The following is a 17,104-nucleotide window of genomic DNA, read 5'->3' as shown; positions in this document are numbered from 1 at the left end:
TTTCTTTTTAAAATAAGTTTTATTTGTGTTTTTTGGATTTACATCACACTCATTTCCTAGAAAAACTTTCTATTTCCTTCTTCCCAACTGACACTCCTGTCCAACAGAGAAACAGTTAGCCAAAAATGCCCAATTCAGTAATCATGTATCAGTAATCTGACTGTGTGTGTGTGTATGTACACACACACACCACACACGCACGCACGCACACACACACACAAACCTAGAGCTAGAAGAGACCTTGGAGTCCATCCAATCCAATCTCCCCTTAACCCTCACCCCCATCCCCACCATTTTAAGAGATGAGGACACTGAGACCCACAGAGATCAAGGTCACACTGGTAGTAAATGGCAGAGATGGGATTTGAACTCCAGTCCTAGGGTCCCAGAGTCAGCCTTCTTTCTATAGCATTAGTAGGTATGTTTTGCAATCTGCTCTCTGTGACTGTTATTGGTTTTTACATGTTTGTGCCTTATTTCACTTACGCTGCTTTTTCTAATTTCACACTTGCCTCTGAAGCAGGTTTTGCAGAGTTTAAAAACAATTGTCTACTGGAAAGATTTCACCAGTGGCATACTTGCCTTCTCTAGTCGGATTGCTCAATATTCCCAAAGGCATGTATTGTTGTTCAGGCATTTGAGTCATGTCCAACTCTCCATGACCCCATTTTGGGGTTTTCTTGGCAAAGATACTAAAGTGGTTTGCCATTTTCTTCTCCAGCTTATTTGACAGACGAAGAAACTGAGGCGAACAGGATTAAGTGACCTGTCCAGGGTCGTACAGTGAGAGAATGAAAAAGAGCTCTTATCTGGGAGTCAGGAGGCCAGCCCCAGGTTCTATTCCCAGCTCTGCCAAGATCTAGCTTTGTGAACTGGGATACGTTTCTTAACTTCTGTGGAAATGGGGTTAGGTTACATGATTCCTAAGACCTCTTCCAGCTCCAAGTATATGACTCTAAGCACCAAAGTCCCTTACCCAAATTCTAGTCTTAGCTCTGTCATTGGACAAGTCTTCAACTCTGTGAGTCTGTTTTCATCATCTGTAGAACAAGAAGGTTGAACCAGATGATCTTGAAGACCCTGATGTTCTAATTCTACTTGGTAACTCTTCACCTCTACTCAACCCTTACCATTCAGCTAAATTTGAGCAGCTGAAAATTCAGCCAAACTAAGAAGAGAATTGGACTTTGATGCAGACTGGATTGTGTATGAGTAGACTTTGTGATGGCAAGGCTCAGGGATGGGAGGAGGACAGTTAGACTCTGTTGGTTTTGATATAGTTCCATGAAATTTTATTTGTGATTATATTATAAAAACATGTCTACCAGATCCACCCCAGGGGACGGGCCCAAGTCTGGGGCATGACTCATTCTAAAAATATAAAAGGGTTTAAATCATTTAGCTAAACAAGGTTGGGGGTGGGAGGGGAGGTCCAGGATGCCTTGGTGTCCATCAGCCCTAGCTTGGCCAATCCATAGAGAACTAGGACCAGACCCATCACAAGCACAGTCAGACAATAAACATTTATTAAGTGCCTACTATGTGCCAGGCACTGTGCTGAGCTCTGGAAAGACAAGGTAAAAGACAATCCCTGCCCTTAAGGAGCTCACAGTATAATGGAGGAGATAGTAGATAAGCAAATATGTACTAGAAAATAATCAACAGAGGGGAGGCTAGAATTAAAAGAAGAGTGGGAAAAACTTCCTATAGAAGGTAGGATTTTAGCTGGAACTTGAAAGAAGCCAGGAAAGCCAGGATACCGTTCCAGGCACAAGGGACAGTCAGAGAAAATACCCAGAGTAAGAGATACAATGTCTTGTTTCTGAAATAACCAGGAGGCCTCTGTCACCCGATCCAAGAGTACATGGGTGAGGAAGTGTAAGGTGTAAGAAGGAAGGCTGGAAAAATAGTAGGTGGGGCCAGGTTATGAAGGGCTTTGAATGCCAAACAAAGAATTTTGTATTTGATCTTAGAGGTGATAGGGAGCTACAGGAATTTATTGAGTGTGGGAGTGACGTGGTTGGAACAGCACTTTCGTAAAATCCCTTTGGTGACTGAATGGAAGATAGACTGGAATAAGAAATTTGTGGCAGGCAGAGCAACCAGCTGGCTACTGCAGCAGTCCAGGCATAAGGTGATGAAGGTATGTACCAAGGATGTCGCAATATCAGAGCAGAGGAAGGAGGTGTATTTGAGAGACATTGCAAAGGCAAAATTGACAGGCTTTGGCAACAGATTGGGTGTAGGGGGTCACGGATAGTGAGTGAGGAGCTGAAAGTGACACCTAGGTTGGAAAACTGGGGGGGGGGGATGGTGGTCTTTATACATTCAGCCGCCGAGAGGTAACATATACAACATACATTTAGACTACACATACGTGTATATACATGTGTACATATATACCCATGTAATATATGTATATACACATGTAGTAGGGGGTTTTTAGTACCAGGCCTATGATTTCATTGCTGTACCTATGGAATGAAGCATTTCCTCTACTACCACAGGCTTGTAAGTGCAACTTAAAAGTTTGGAGAGTTCCTGTAAACCCCAACTCTGACACATACAAGTAAAGTCCAGGCTCTGTGAGTTTGGCAAATCATTTGGCATCTATAAGTTAGAGATTTGCAGAGCCTTAACTAGGACTTTCTGCACCCAGGGCAAGTACCACAAACTGCCCATTGTGCAAACAGAATAAAACGTACCCTTCCTTTGAGAGGTCGGAAGGGGGTGGTGAAGACTTTACTCAGTGGGAGGGAGTCAAGGACTCTAGGACATTACAAGGAAGGCTGGCATGAGACCAAGGCCATGTTGGAGAGAGAGTCAGAGCTCATCCTAGACTGCTGTCTGATTCTTGCTAAGCAGTCACTGAGAGGCTGAGAAGCAGCCTGACATCGTGGATAGAATGCTGACCTCAGATTCAGGAAGGCCTGTGTTCAGTTCATCTTCTGACTCATACTAGCAGTGTGACCTTGGGCAAGTCATTGCATTCCTCAGTTCCCCAGGGCAGCTCGTCACCAATACTATACATTTCAGAGAAGGTTCTAGTAACCTACACAGTTAAAGGAGGTTCATTACCCAGAATTGTGGATGAAATCACAGGTCTGGTCTAAGACAACAAAAAAAAAAAAAAAAAAGGAGGTACTAAGCTGTGTTGTTTGTCTCGTGCTGAGTTTCTACACTAAGTTATGGCTCTGCAGAAGGGCTAATAAATGGTGAAGGTGTGTGTGTGTGTGTGTGTGTGTGTGTGTGTGTGTTAGTTATAGAAAAGCTGGAGGAAAACTTGGGAGTTTCCATTCAGGACATACAGTTTTAAAAAGAGAGACCTCATTGAAACCAACAAACCAAATTCCAGCCTTTATGTATTACTTGGTAAAACTTAAATTGCCATTATGCATTCGGAAGTATGGTAGATACTTACATACTGTCCTGGGTTTGAGATGCCAAGAACTAAATGACTTCTTCACCTTTAATTTCTGGGAATTTCTCCATTGCTATAGCGATAATTATTTTTACATATATACATATATGTACATATTATATTTGTGTATATATGTACTCACAACTATATGCATATGAACATACATATATAGTACACACACATATAGACCAGACACATGTATGTATACATATACATATTACACACACACACACACACATATATTTCCAGGATGGAAATTTTCAAGCATTCCTCTGGTTTTCTTGGTTTGCAGTTCACCTTCCATATCTCGGGATGAATCATATATATTTCCAGAGTGGAAATTCCCAAGTATTTCTTCAGTTTTCCTGGTGTACATTCTGCCTGCCATTTCTATGGGGGATGGACCAGTAACCTCTCCCTCCTCATGGTGGGAACCTCTAAGCTTCTTGATTTCCCTCTGCTTCCTCGCAGGTACATCCCTCGTCCAGCATCTCATGACAATCCTGATTAGTAAGCACAGTCAGCTCTTCAGTGCTGCTCATAGCGATGCCCCCAGTGATGCTGCCATCGATGCCCCAGCCCCCAAGCCAGAAGTCAAGTCCACTGCTCCACGTAGCGCAGCAGAATGGATCCTGGAGGAGCATGTGGAGGAAGGCTGGAAAGAGACCAACCCTCCTGGTCTCACGGATGGGCCTTCTAAGAGGACTGGTTCCCTGGACAGTGCCACCGTGGGGACCCTTCCCAAGCCTACCCAAGAGCGGATCAGTCGGCGTACCCAGACTTGCCCTAACAAGACGGCCACCAGTCCCAGTAAGAAGGTCCAAACTTTGCCCAACTGGAAGTATTCCTTCCGGCAACCAGGGGCCAAATCAGGGAGCCCGAAGCTAGTTAGCTCTTCCTTGGACATCAATAACCTTCCCAGCAGTGGGAACTGGCTCATGAACGGCTTGTCCTCTCTTCGAGGTCATCGTCGGACCTCCTCTGGCGACAGGGCTAAAGACTCCAGCTTACCCCAGAGACTCTCCACATATGACAACGTTCCTTCAGGCAGTCCTTCCACAAGCGCACACAGTGTGGCCAGCATGGCATGGTCCACCTCCTCTTGTGAGATCTCGGTGGTAGACTCAGTCAGCAACTGCCCGGTCTGCCACGCCAGCGGCTCGTCACCCTGCAGCTCGGCCCGCTTTGAATGGCCGCCCCAAGGTTCCCCAGCTGCCAGCAGCGACATCAAGCCGGCAGAACTGGGGGACAGTTCGGAGAGACTGGCAGTCTGTGTTAGCACCCTGAACGGCAGCGGCAGCGAGGGCCACAATTTTAACAGCATGTCCAGGGACTCTGCCCAGTGCTCTCACGCCCTGCAAAGCCTGGTCACAGAGCTCAAGGCAGAACTGAGCAAACAAAGGACTGAATATGAGACTAGTTTAAGAAGGTAAATGTTACCCCATGAGCCTAGAGATGCTCGTGACGCTGTCGCTCTAAGCCTGGCATCATGGCGCTATTTTTGTGCAGATCATGAGAATCTTCTGGGTGTTGAAATTAACTCGCTTGAGTATTTCCAGCATAGACAGGCAGTTGGGTTCTGAAAGGTCAAGCCCCCAGCCTCATCACTGGACTCGTACTACCAGGTCTTGTTTCTTTGGGGTCCTTGGACACAACAGAAAGCAGTTGCTCCTACCTAAGAACGTGCCAGGTCCCCTCACTAATATTCCCCACACCCCCCCCCCCCCCCTCCCCACTGCCACCATGTTTCATATAACTAGGTCCCTAAAAGGCAAAAACTCATCCATTTTCCAGGGGAAAAGATTCTCAGGGAAGAAAAACTTAAGTGAAGTCACACTTCAAGGATTTTTCCTGTTGTGTGTTATCATATATGTAAGAGAAAAACTTAGGTTCACATATAATTTGTTTAGGCAGCTATCTGCCCTGAGCGGTATGCCTTCAAGTAGTAGGCCCAGCTCAGTAAATATTTGCTGAATGAATGCTAAATGAATAATAGCTTTTGTTTATTAGAACACCTTTGATCTGAGAATTCAGAACACTGAAATCATCATAAAAACATCTGTCTCATGTTCTTTGGGGCCTGAGGGAGATTTCTAGAGGTGTGGGGGTTGGGGACTGTCTTCTCTGGATAGAGTCTCATGTCTGGGCTAGCTTAAATATAGTTCTGCCCAATGGCAAAGGAGTGGTGGCTCTTCCAAGTTTCTTCCAGACTTATTATTCTGGGTCATCGTGGCAACAGAGCACGGGAATCTGCCCAGTGCAGATCTCAGCTGCCTGTGGATGCTAAGCAGGCTGGCATATTTAAAAGTTGGAGATGGGCAATATTCTAGGGTCTCTTTGTATAAGGTGTGTGATGGAAGGCATTCTTCATGGTTGGAGATACGTGAGTGTCAGGGTTTCTTGGAGAGAGCATCAAAAGAACATGGTTCAAGTCTTGGATCTGCTTAGCACTGTGCCTGGCACATAGTAGGCGCTTAATAAATGTCTGTTGACTAATTCATAACTAACTTCAGTTTCCTCTATTGTAAAATGGAGGTAATGATAACTTCTACCTGACAACCTTACACAGTTGTCATGAAAAAAATGCTTTAGAAACTATTGGTGCTGTAAAAATCTGAGTGATGGTGATGATGCTGCCACTATTTCATTGATAAAGGTAATTCCCAATGAGGAAACTGCTGTTATCAATGCAGAGCAACTCCTTTTCGGCAACTTTTATCTGGGACTCTTAGGAGCTAAGTGACCTGTTCGGGGTCATCATCATCATCATCATAAATTGTAGTAGAGACTTTTAAAAAGTTTGAGAGATGAGGAAGCTCTTTGGTTGCCATCTTGAAGTCTGGGCAGTATGTAAATTCGTCAAAGAAACATAGGACATTATTAGGGCTGAAAACTAAAATGGGAAAATGATAAGAGGAGGACACCTATGGGACCTTAAATTCTAGGAGAGAATCCGATTTTCTTTTGAAGGAGGGGAATGGATTTGAGAGATGTTGTGGAAATAAAGAATTGGTTTTCCTTGGAAACAAGGAATTATTTTAACCTTTTCCCCAATAATTTCTCCCTGAACATTGACCTTTGAACTCTAAGAGGCCTCTACTAGGGTAGCAGCAACGAATAATAGAGAGAGGAAATTTCTAGAAAGATCTTGGAAGTAGGTAGAAATAATAGGCCTTGGTAACTGATTGGTTCTGAAAGGTGTTTGATAATACTATCACAGTTGGTACCTGGGAGACCAGATGAATGGTGGTGCATTGATAGATAGTAAAATCAAGTGGGAGAATACTATTTGAATAAAATCAATGAGTTTGGTTGGTATAGGATCACAGATTTATAACTGGAAGGAATCTTACAGGCAATCAAGTCCAACGTTCTCATTTTACAGAGGAGGAAACTGAGGCAGAGAGAGGTTAATTGACTTGACAGGGGGTCTACAACTAATAAGTGTCAGAGACAGGATTCATACTAAGGTCTCAATGATTCTCGAGTCCCTAACTCTCCACTACACCACCTAGAGTACTCTATTTGAATATGTTGCATGAGCTGTTAGTGATATTCAGGTGTCTTGTAGCCATTTAGAAATATAAATATGATGCCTCAGGAAGATCAGGAATAGAGAAAAAGAATGGACAGTTGTTACCTGTGAACAGGTGTTAGGTGATGCCAAAGGAGAGCGTAGAAAGAAAAGGAAGGGGTGTAGGACAGAACCTTAGGGATGACCCAACAGAAAAGATATGGACGCACCAATTAAAGAGGTAGGAGAAACAGGAAAATGTATAGTCTCAGAAACCAGTGCAGAAGAGAGTGTCCAAGAAGAGGGGAGGGGATGAGGTCAATAGTACCCAATCTATCAGTCATCTCTCTCCTCTCATTCTAGCTCTCCGTCTTTAATGGTTCTTTCTCATCTGCCTAGAAACATGCTTAGGGTTCCCATCCTAAAAATTCATTTTCCTTGACCTTGTTTGCCGTGCCTAGTTAATCTCTCCATCACTCTCTTCTCCTTTGTAGCTAAACAATTTATAAAACTAATCTCTGTATCTCATGTCTCCGTTTCCTTACAACTCATTCTCTCCCTAACCTTTGTAATCTGACTCCTATCCTCCCTCACCATTTTACTTAAAATGACTTCTTAATCACCAAATCTAGTAGTCTTTTTTTTAGATCTTATCTTCCTTGACCTCTGCACAATTTGATATTGCTGACCATCTCCTCCTTCTAGATCCTTTCTCTTGGATTGTGTTTGCAAGACATGGGATCAAAGTAATCCCAAGTAAAGGGATCATTGTTAATAAAGAATAGAGATACCTCTTCCTCTAATAAAAGAGGGAAGGAGACAATAAGCAATGATTCTGAGAAGTTTCAAGTGAAATGAGAGGCTAAGTCATCTGCAATAAATGCAGAAATGGGAGGGTAGTTGGGGACTTGATGAGAGATGAAAAAGGTTTGGAACAGCAGTTGTGGGAAATGAGGTAAGGAGTCATTAAGAATAAAGTAGAAGGATGTCTGAGAAGCGGTGAGAGCCCAGCTGAAGTTAAGCAATGTAAATTTCCAGTCCTTGAAATCAGTGTGTTTTAAATAATTTCCCTGGTTATTCCCAACAGCCCAGGAGCAGGAACAGGAGCAAACAAACAAATGTTAAGAATTACACAAGATTGAAGATTAGCAGATCCAGTGGTAAAAAGGATTAGAGGGATGGCCAATGAATTTTTTTTTCTTTTTTTGGTGAGGCAATCGGGGTTAAGTGACTTGCCCAGGGTCACACAGCTAGTAAGTGTCAGGTGTCTGAGGCCAGATTTGAACTCATGTCCTCCTGACTTCAAGGCTCTCTCTACTGCACCACTTTGCTGCCCCATGGCCAAAGAATTATTAAAGTGACAATGAACCAGTAAAGCCAAGGTTGGTTATAAAGGTATGTCATTTTATAGTGGTAGAGAGCAGCTCGGAGGATAACGAGGTTCAAGGACCAAGAAATCACAGTGAAAGCTAAGAGTTGGTTTAGATGGTTTGGTTGCACAGCCTTATGGTGTATCTGTATGGTTAGATAAGAAAGAAGATTTTAGGGGCAGTGGATAGAGCACTGGTCCTGGAGTCAGGAGGACCTGAGTTCAAATCCAGCCTCAGACACATAACACTAGCTGTGTGACCCTGGGCAAGTCACTTAACCCCATTGCCTAGCCAATAAATAAAATAAGAAAGAAGATTTTAGATAAGAAAGAAGACGAGGGAAGGTTATAGTGGGAGAGTAAAAATTCAAAGTTCAAAATCTTGGAGGTAATAGAATCTAAATTGTGACCATATAGTTATAAAATCAGAAGGAAGTAAGAAAAAAGTGTTTTGGAGGTTTAAGGATTTGGAGGTCAGAGTTACCAACACATGTATTGGAGTCCTTGAGTGACAGCAGGAAATAGAGTGGAAAGTAAAAAGTTGAGCCGTGTGCTAAAGTTACTGAGGAAATTGGAGGCAAAGGAATGTAGGGCTTGTTTGGGGCATATATTTAGAGCCAGAGCATGGCAAGTTGGTAGAAAGACATTGTCAAATTAATTACCAACAAGCTTTAAAGGCAGTAGAAGTGATTTCATTTGAGAAGTCTTCACAGTTCCCCAACAGTGACCCCTGACCCTGTGCAGAGAGAAGGACCACATGGACAGAGAGCTACAGAAAAAGGAATACTGGATTGAGAGACAGCCAAGTTCAAGTTCCAGCTCTGTTACCTATGTGACCTCAGGCAAATGACGTTACCTCGCTTAGCCCGGTCTCTTCATGTGTCAAACTAAGAGGTCTTTATTGACCACCAAAAGACAACCTGTGGTATCCACAGTGTCATTTAGGACCTGACTTGTGGGAGACAATGAATAAGGCTGATTCTGCTCCAACCATATTGAAAGTGAGCTGAATCTTTGTAACCCATCGCCGTAATTAAAGAGGAGTGGTGAAGGAGGACCAGAGTATGGTATATGTTTTCTGAGTGGGGGATAAGGAACAATGTGGAAAAGTAATAGGTAAGTTCATTTATGACTGCTGGCTCCCTCTAGCCACATTGGGAAGTGCCTGAAAAATTAGTTTGCCAGTAGCATGGGTAGTTGTTTATGCCAAATGATTCTGCTCCCAAAGGCCAGGCAGAAAGAAGAATCCAGCAAGGAGTGGTGGAAAGAAGGGTGATTTCTTCACGTTCTTGATGTCATCATGCCTTACCCTTGATCTTTCGTTTCTCCTTCCCCTAGCTTATGCAGGTAAGAAATAGAGTCTAATTGCATCTCGCATCTGGACAGAACTTTTCCTTTAAGGAGATTTAATCTAGAAAATCTTAAAATGTAGGCTTGACATTTTGGGCAGGCACAGGTGACAGATTATCAGGGTCAGCAAATGCAAAACCACAGAGTAGACTTCACCTTTCATGCATACATAGGCCAGGCTTCCTCTTCCTCTTCCCTCTCCACACAGATATAGCACAGCTGTCGTATCTCCCCAGGGAATATGTGTCACTGTGGGTGAGGAAGTTCAGTGGAGAAACTTGGCATTGGGTGTAAGGACTCTTGGCCCTTAGACTCAAACATTGCCCCACCCCCCAAGCATTGGCTGGTTTTTGCATAGGGAAACTAATGCTCCAGTGCCAGCCCTGTAGCACTGTAGCATTAACAGCTCTCTGAGCTCTGCCAAATATTTACTGGGTACAGACTTTGAGCAAGCTGCTTCACCTGCCCATGACTCTGTTTCTCTATCAGTTAAATGGAGAATAACCACCCTTGCCAATTTTCTCTTAAGGTAGTGTGAGGTGAGGCTTATGAGGCAATAAAGTAGCCCAAATAAAAGGCAAGAAAAGTGCTAAATAGCATTATTATTAAATTGTAAAACAACATCTGAGGATAAGGGTGAATGAGCTGGAAATGAGTAATGATTATAAGGTGCTTCAGGTTCATACCTGAATCTTAGGTGTGTGGTGGGAGGATTGTGCCTACAATGGGTGGATGTCTATGGTGTAATTGGTATGTGTTACAGTAGGCATTTGCAGCTATAGGAATAGCTTGGTCTCCAGGCCTAGAGGAAATGATTCAGGCTTAGAAGAAAGAGAATATGCACTGACCTGGGAGTGACCAGGAAAACTGCTGTTCATTGTGTTCTGATCACCTGGTGATAAGGGAGCAGGAAAGCAGGACAAGCAATTAGAGAGTAAAGACAACTTGGATAAAACTGCCCTGAAAATGAGCCTGTGTCCTTTGGCCCAGAGCGCAAAGGAAATGGAATCATTCCTTTAAAAAACAGAGTGCTTCACCCCAAACCACACAAGTTCATCGTGGCATGCCAGAGGACCTGGAATCAAATTCTAGATATACTGCTACTCCTTATGACCTTGGAGAAATCTAAAGTGCTGGGAGCTCAACATCCAGCCCAGATAGGGCCAGAGATCTGGAGGGCAAAGGGCTTCTTAGATACCATCTAATCAGACCCTCTCATTTTTACAGATGAGGAAATTGAGGCCAGAGAAGTTAAGTAACTTGCCCAAAATCACACAGGTAGTACTTGCTGGAGGTGGGAGGTGACCCCAGGCCCCTTAACTCCAAACTCTTTAACTCTTTCCACTGGGACACAACCCCTCCTCCTTCTCTGTAAAATGAAGGGGTTGGATTCAGCAACTCCTGAGGTCCTGTTGTTTGTTCTAACTTGGCGTTCTTAAGATGTGGGTCACAACAGGCTTGTTCACAAAATTATCTAGGGTGACCTCATAGCTGCCCTATTTCTAGGTTCAGAACAATCGAGGCAAATGAAGAGGGGAACTGTCTTTGGCAACCTCTTTCCCCATTTAATTTTTACCTGCTCTCACTACCCTACTCCCAAGGGTAGCATTAATGGAGATGCAGAAGAACAGAAGGAATGGATCCCAAGGGGTAGAAGGCAGGTAGAGAGGATATTTACATGTGGGGGAGTCCTACCACTTGATTCCAGGCCCTTGTCATCTGATACAAGAATTACTGCACCCAGTCTCCAAGCTGGCCTTAAAACTATTTTCACTCCCTTTCATACTGTACACCTTGGTCAGATTAGTAGGATCTTACCTTTCCCCCGATCAATAACTTGGATATGGTTCAACAATACTTACCCCACCAGAATTACAAATCACCTGATTTTTAAGTCCCTCTCTCTGTCACCTAATATTTCCAAATATATGTCCACATATATTTATATATTACATATATTTCTATAATATGCTACATAAAATATATGTAAATATCCAAATATTATGTCCTGCTCTGATGTGGTGGTGGTGGTACACCACGATCTCTGCTGTGAGGACTCCATTGAACAGAGCATAACCCATTTTCATTCTGTGGCATTCTTAAGGATGTCCTGCCTTTAACCCTCCGTTGGTGGCCTGCCTGATGGGCTGTAGGTATTCCTCTGTGTCTTCTACTCTTTCATAGAGACTACAAAACTCAGACTATTTTCCTGTGTTTTCTCTTGCTCTCACTATATGCTCTGTCTTCCTTTTTTCCCTATCCATCCTTGATTTTTATACCACATGTGGCATTGATAGAATGCCACAAACTACTTATGCTATAATTCTTTCCATTATCCTTTGTTGCGCAGTTGTTTCAATTGTGTCCAACTCTTTGTGACCCCATGTGGGGTTTCCTTGGCAAAGATACTGGAGTGGTTTGCCATTTCCTTCTCCAGCTCATTTTCCAGATGAGGAAATCGAGGCAAACTGGGTTAAGTGACTTGTCCAGGATTACACAGCTAGAAAGTGTCCGAGCCCAGATTTGAACTCAGGAAGATGAGTCTGACTCCAGCTCCATCACTCTATAGCCATTGTGCCACCTAGCTGCCTCAAATTATCCTTCGAGTCACCTGCAATCTTGATTCTTCTGGGATTGTGGATTGCCATGAGTTGTAGTCATGTGGCATCACCTAAAGAATATTAGAGTTAGAAAGATGGGCTTTTGTGGCAAGGAGCTGCTTGAAATACTTGAAAGCATTTCACAGACTCCCAGATGTGATGCAATCCACTTTCTGCCTCCTCATCAATCACGGAGCCAGCTTATAGTGCATCTGCAGCCCTTGTCTGAGATGCCTGTGCTAATGAACACATAGTAGCTAGGGCACTGGACTTCAAACCGGACTGGAGTTCAAACCTTGCCTCTGATACTAGCTGTGTGACTCTGAGCAAATAATTTAGCCTCTCTGGGCCTCAGTTTCCTTATTTGTAAAATGTAAGAGTTGGGTCAAGTGGCCTCCAATGTCCATTCCAGTCTTCAATCTATTATCCTTTGATCCATCCAGCTACCATTTATAATTTTGGCAGTACTCATTCTTCATCCACTGTGTCTGCTTGTGTGGATTGCTAAGCCAATCTCATCTGGGTACCTGTAGAGGGATCCCGTAATGTTCCAGGGTCAATGTGAACAGTATGATGTTAACTGCTAACGATAGCACTTGGAGAATACCACCATATAAGTGATTCTATAAATATTAGTTCCATTTAGATTTTGTGCAGAAGATTCCATGCCAATGGGCAATGCTTTTAGTGAGCATGTCTCCTTGTTTCAAATCCTGCTTGATTCCGATGATCAGAAAATCAATCAACAAAGTTTTCTTCATGGGTTAATCTATCAAGGAATGTTTTATGCTCTTAACATATGCTTAGGAGACACCTTAATGCAAGAGAGCTGTTAGCTGTGTCTTACTCTACATAATCAAATGCATTTTCAGAATCAACAGAGTTGAATCTTGTATTTTCTAAACCTCTCAGTCAACTGTGAGACTGCACTTTATGTTCTGTTGTAGTAATCAGCCTGCCTGTTTCCTTCTAATATTTTCATCAAACATATCCTCAATGTGTGCTTAATTCATTCTCATAAATATTCTGGAGACACTAGAAAGTAACCATTAGGAAGTCTTTTGTGGTAATATTAATGGATTGTGATCTTTTCCCTTTGTTTCAGAATCTTCCCTTCATTGAGATAGCTTGAATATTTACCCCAGGGAGCTTGATTTTTTTTTTGCTTCTAGTATGGATTTCTTCTGAATATACTTCATCAAATCCAGCTACTTTTGCCAACTGCATCCCCTTTCGTATCCTTTCTACTTCCTGAAGTCCTGAAGTATCAAAGTCCAAGTACAGTTGGTTCCATCATCTTTAGTGATAAAAATAGATAGCTACTGAAACAGTGGCAAATCTCCTTTTTGGTCTCTTGTTTAAAACTTACCTGACCAAAGCAGTGTTGACTTTGGCTGCCTATCTCTGCTTGGCAAGGTGGTCATTGGGGACTGAGGTGGTTTCTAGGTTCTTTTGGCTTCCTTATGATGGCATCAGCTTTACCCTGGTGAAATATTCAAAGAACGGTATTCTTCAAAATCAGTCCCTTTATTGTTGTATATTTCCCATGTTTCAGGGGCAACAGTTGGTTAAATTGGTCAGTTGGGGTTTTACAGTTCTCATCTTTGTCCTTCTAATTTGGTAGCAATAGCGACCTTTGTTATGACTGGTTAGTGATCTGAACACAGACAGGCTTACTCTGGTGTGTCTTGCACACAGGTAGCCAGTCATTTTCTGTCTGATAAGATGTAGTCAATTTGACTTTTATGATGTTAGTTATTGCTTATCCCATCCAGCACCCTCTGATTTGCTTCTTAAAGAGTATTCATGAAATGCAGGCATGAGGCTTCTTTGTAATCAACAAGCCTTTGGCCTCTTTAATTTCTTAAACCTGAACCATATTTTCCAAGCAATTTTTGCTTTCCTCTCCTATGCTTATGTTGGTATGGCAGATACAGAGTGCCAGAGTGTATACCAAGTTGCAGACTTGGTTTGGAGGAGCTGAGGTCTCTTGTGGAATTTCTCTGTTCTATCCTCCAATACAAAGGTTGGTACGTGAGGCTCCAGAGAACTTCATGATGGCCTCTTTCACTTGTGCTCTTTCATGAGCACTCTTAAGGTGAGACAGCCAAGTGCCCCATGAAGTGATGTTTCTTATTGTCATTAGGCAGATGACAAAAATACTCCTGCCAGCTTCCTTCTTTGTCCTTCCAAGGAGAATCTCTGAGCTGTCTAACCATTTGGCTATAACCTTATGCCCTCTAGTTTCATTAATTTCTCTTCACTTCCTCTCTCCAGGGAAGGGGCCCGAATGGCCACTTAATGAGTGTAATGGAATGAAAATCGTTTGGAGGTAAAGGTTTGGATTAAATGGTTCTGAGGTCCCCGCCAACTCTGATCAAACAGGACCAGATTCTCCTTTAAACATATAATATGGAGTAGTGGGTAGAATGTTGGACCTGGAATTTGGAAACCTAGGCGCGAAGCAAACTTCAGATGTCTATTAGCTGTGTGACCATGGCCAAGACACTGTATCTCACTCAGGGTGTTTGCGCATCAGAAAAATGGGGATAATAATCCCTGCATTGTCTGCTCCGTAGTGTTGTTGTGAGGGAGGAAAAAAAAATCTTTGAAAACCATGATGGTATAATGGAAACCATTGACACAAATGTTAACTAGCACATAACTGAGCACAGATCTTTGGGGAACACCACTAAAGTGGTGTTCATTCAAAGTGGGGAGAGAAAGCTAACACAATACATGACAGAGTCAGGCTCCAAAAGGGTCATGATAGACTAGGAAATTTGATCTAAATTTAGTTAGGTGCAACTCAACAAAGATAAGTGTAAAGCTTTTCAGTTAAGCACCAAAACATCAATTTTACAAGTATAAGATAGGGAAAGTATGAATAAGCATATTTGACCAACAAGCACTAATTAAACACCTACTATGTACCCCAAGTACTGTGTTAAGCACAGGACACAGGTCTGAAAAAGATCTGGGGTTTTTAGTAGACCATAGTCCAGTAAGGGCCAGCAGTGTGATATGGTAGTCAAAAAACTAACGGGATCTTGGGCTGATTTAAGAGAGGCATAGCTTCCAGGAGATGCTCTCACTATACTCTGCCCTTTTAAGACTTCATCCAAAGCATTATGTTCAATTCTTGACACATCCATTTAAGAAAGCTTAAGCTGGAGAATGTCTAGAGGTCCACCAGGATGGGGAAGGGCCTTGAGTTGGTGACCTGTGAGGATCAGCTGAAAGGATTGGTCATGTTAAGCCTGAGAATCGAAGGCTTGGGTGGGAGATGATAGCTGTCTTCTAGTATTTGAAGGGCTATCACATGGAGGAAGGGTCAGGCTTGTTATTTTTGCCCCAGATGGCAGAACCAGGAGTAATAAATGGGAGTTGTGAAGAGACTACTTTAAGTTTGATATCGGGAAGTGCTTCCTAACAATTGAAGTTGCCCAAAAGTGGAATGGGACATCCTAAGAAGGGGTGAATTTCCCCCTTCCTGCAGGTTTTCAAGCAGATGCTGGATAACAATTTATGGGGATTCCTTTTGTATATTTGAAGTTACAGAGATGAAACAGATGGGGTTCTTGCCTTCAAGGAGGAAATAAGTCTTGTAAACAAATAATTAGGATACTAGGGTCTGTCGCTGAATGTCTAAAGTGTCACAAGCAAGTCACAGAGTGTTAGTAAGGACTAGTAAGTACAGAGCTTGAGTTACCCATCATCTCTATGGTCTTTTTCAGTGAGCCAACCCCAAGACAGATAGAACAGGTTTAGCCTTGGATTCAGAAATGCTTCTGTACTCTCTTGGGATAGCCAAAGACTAAAATCATGTCTCTTCTCTTGGTTTTAAGAATTGAAGAAGCCAGTTCCGGCTTAAAGAAACAGATGGCCCGGTTAGAAGAAGACTTAGACCAAGAGAGGAAGAAATTCACGATGCTGGAAATAAGATTGAGAAACTCAGAGCGGGCACGTGAGGATGCTGAGAAAAGAAATCAGCTTCTACAGAAGGAAATGGAAGAGTTCTTTTCTACTCTGGGCACCTTAACTCTTGGGTCAAGAGGCACAAAGGTTCCAAAGTAAAAGCAACTAAAAAAAAAATCCAGTTTAATTCTGCATTTTGTTTGATCTGGTTTCTTGTTCCCGCAGAGCTGCTGTCCTAGGTATCTGATTGTCCTCTCATGCATCATGAGTAATACTGAAGGAATCCCATACTCCCTTGCTGTCATTGTCCTGGTTTCTGTAATGCTATATATTGTATCAGGGCTATCAGGGAAAGTAAAGGACTGCTGAAGACCATGTGTGAAAGTTAGAGGTAAATATTGCTATTTCCAAGGGACATGAGATGCTCCCCCTCTCCAGGGTCCCAGGGACCATCATATGCCATCACAATGACTACAGGATTTGTACTTGTTCTACTGCACCTCTACCAGGCTGGAGACCAGGGTTCTACACAATGGCCTGAAGGATGTCCAGGGGGAAAGCCTCTGATTGCATTTCCCCAGCAGCCAGGAAGGCAGTCTCTTCAATTCTTCTGTCATGGTCGCACATGCTTCCTGTATTGAATGAAGTGGGACGTGGATATTTTGCATTCTTTATTAAATTTGCTTTAAAAATGTGTTGTTTCAATGCCAGAGTCTTTTCTTCTAACTCTTTAGGGTCATTCTCAATGTGTTTGTTTGTTTGTTTTTTGCCAAAATTAACTTTAAAAAATTTTTTTCAGGGGAGTTAAATGTGCAGATCCTGACTCTGCAGAATTTGGCTTCTTGCCCAGCTCTCCTGTCTCAGTGCATGATGGTTCCCTATCCTCTCTGAATAAAACAAACAAAGTGACAAATGTTTGGAGACTGTGCTAG

The 17,104-nt window shown here is 42.8% G+C and overlaps 1 protein-coding gene across 9 annotated transcripts in view; it reads left to right on the top strand.

The window, feature by feature from the left end:
- The window catches only part of ARHGAP22 (Rho GTPase activating protein 22), a 421,947-nt gene extending 405,097 nt beyond the window's left edge, over positions 1-16,850 (top strand). For all 9 annotated transcript variants that reach the window (XM_027860644.1, XM_027860638.1, XM_027860630.1 and 6 more), the window contains 2 exons: positions 3,893-4,850; positions 16,103-16,850. In XM_027860644.1, coding sequence (XP_027716445.1) covers positions 3,893-4,850; positions 16,103-16,331 — 1,187 coding nt within the window. In that variant the 3' untranslated portion in view covers positions 16,332-16,850. The remainder of the gene's footprint in view (positions 1-3,892; positions 4,851-16,102) is intronic.
- Positions 16,851-17,104: the final 254 nt, after the last annotated feature.

This window comes from Vombatus ursinus, unplaced genomic scaffold (assembly GCF_900497805.2).
Source record: "Vombatus ursinus unplaced genomic scaffold, bare-nosed wombat genome assembly UNPS02000749.1, whole genome shotgun sequence".
Classification (NCBI taxonomy): Eukaryota; Metazoa; Chordata; class Mammalia; order Diprotodontia; family Vombatidae; genus Vombatus; species Vombatus ursinus.
The sequence above is the reverse complement of the archived record's forward strand: the minus strand, read 5'-3'. Positions and strand labels throughout refer to the sequence as shown.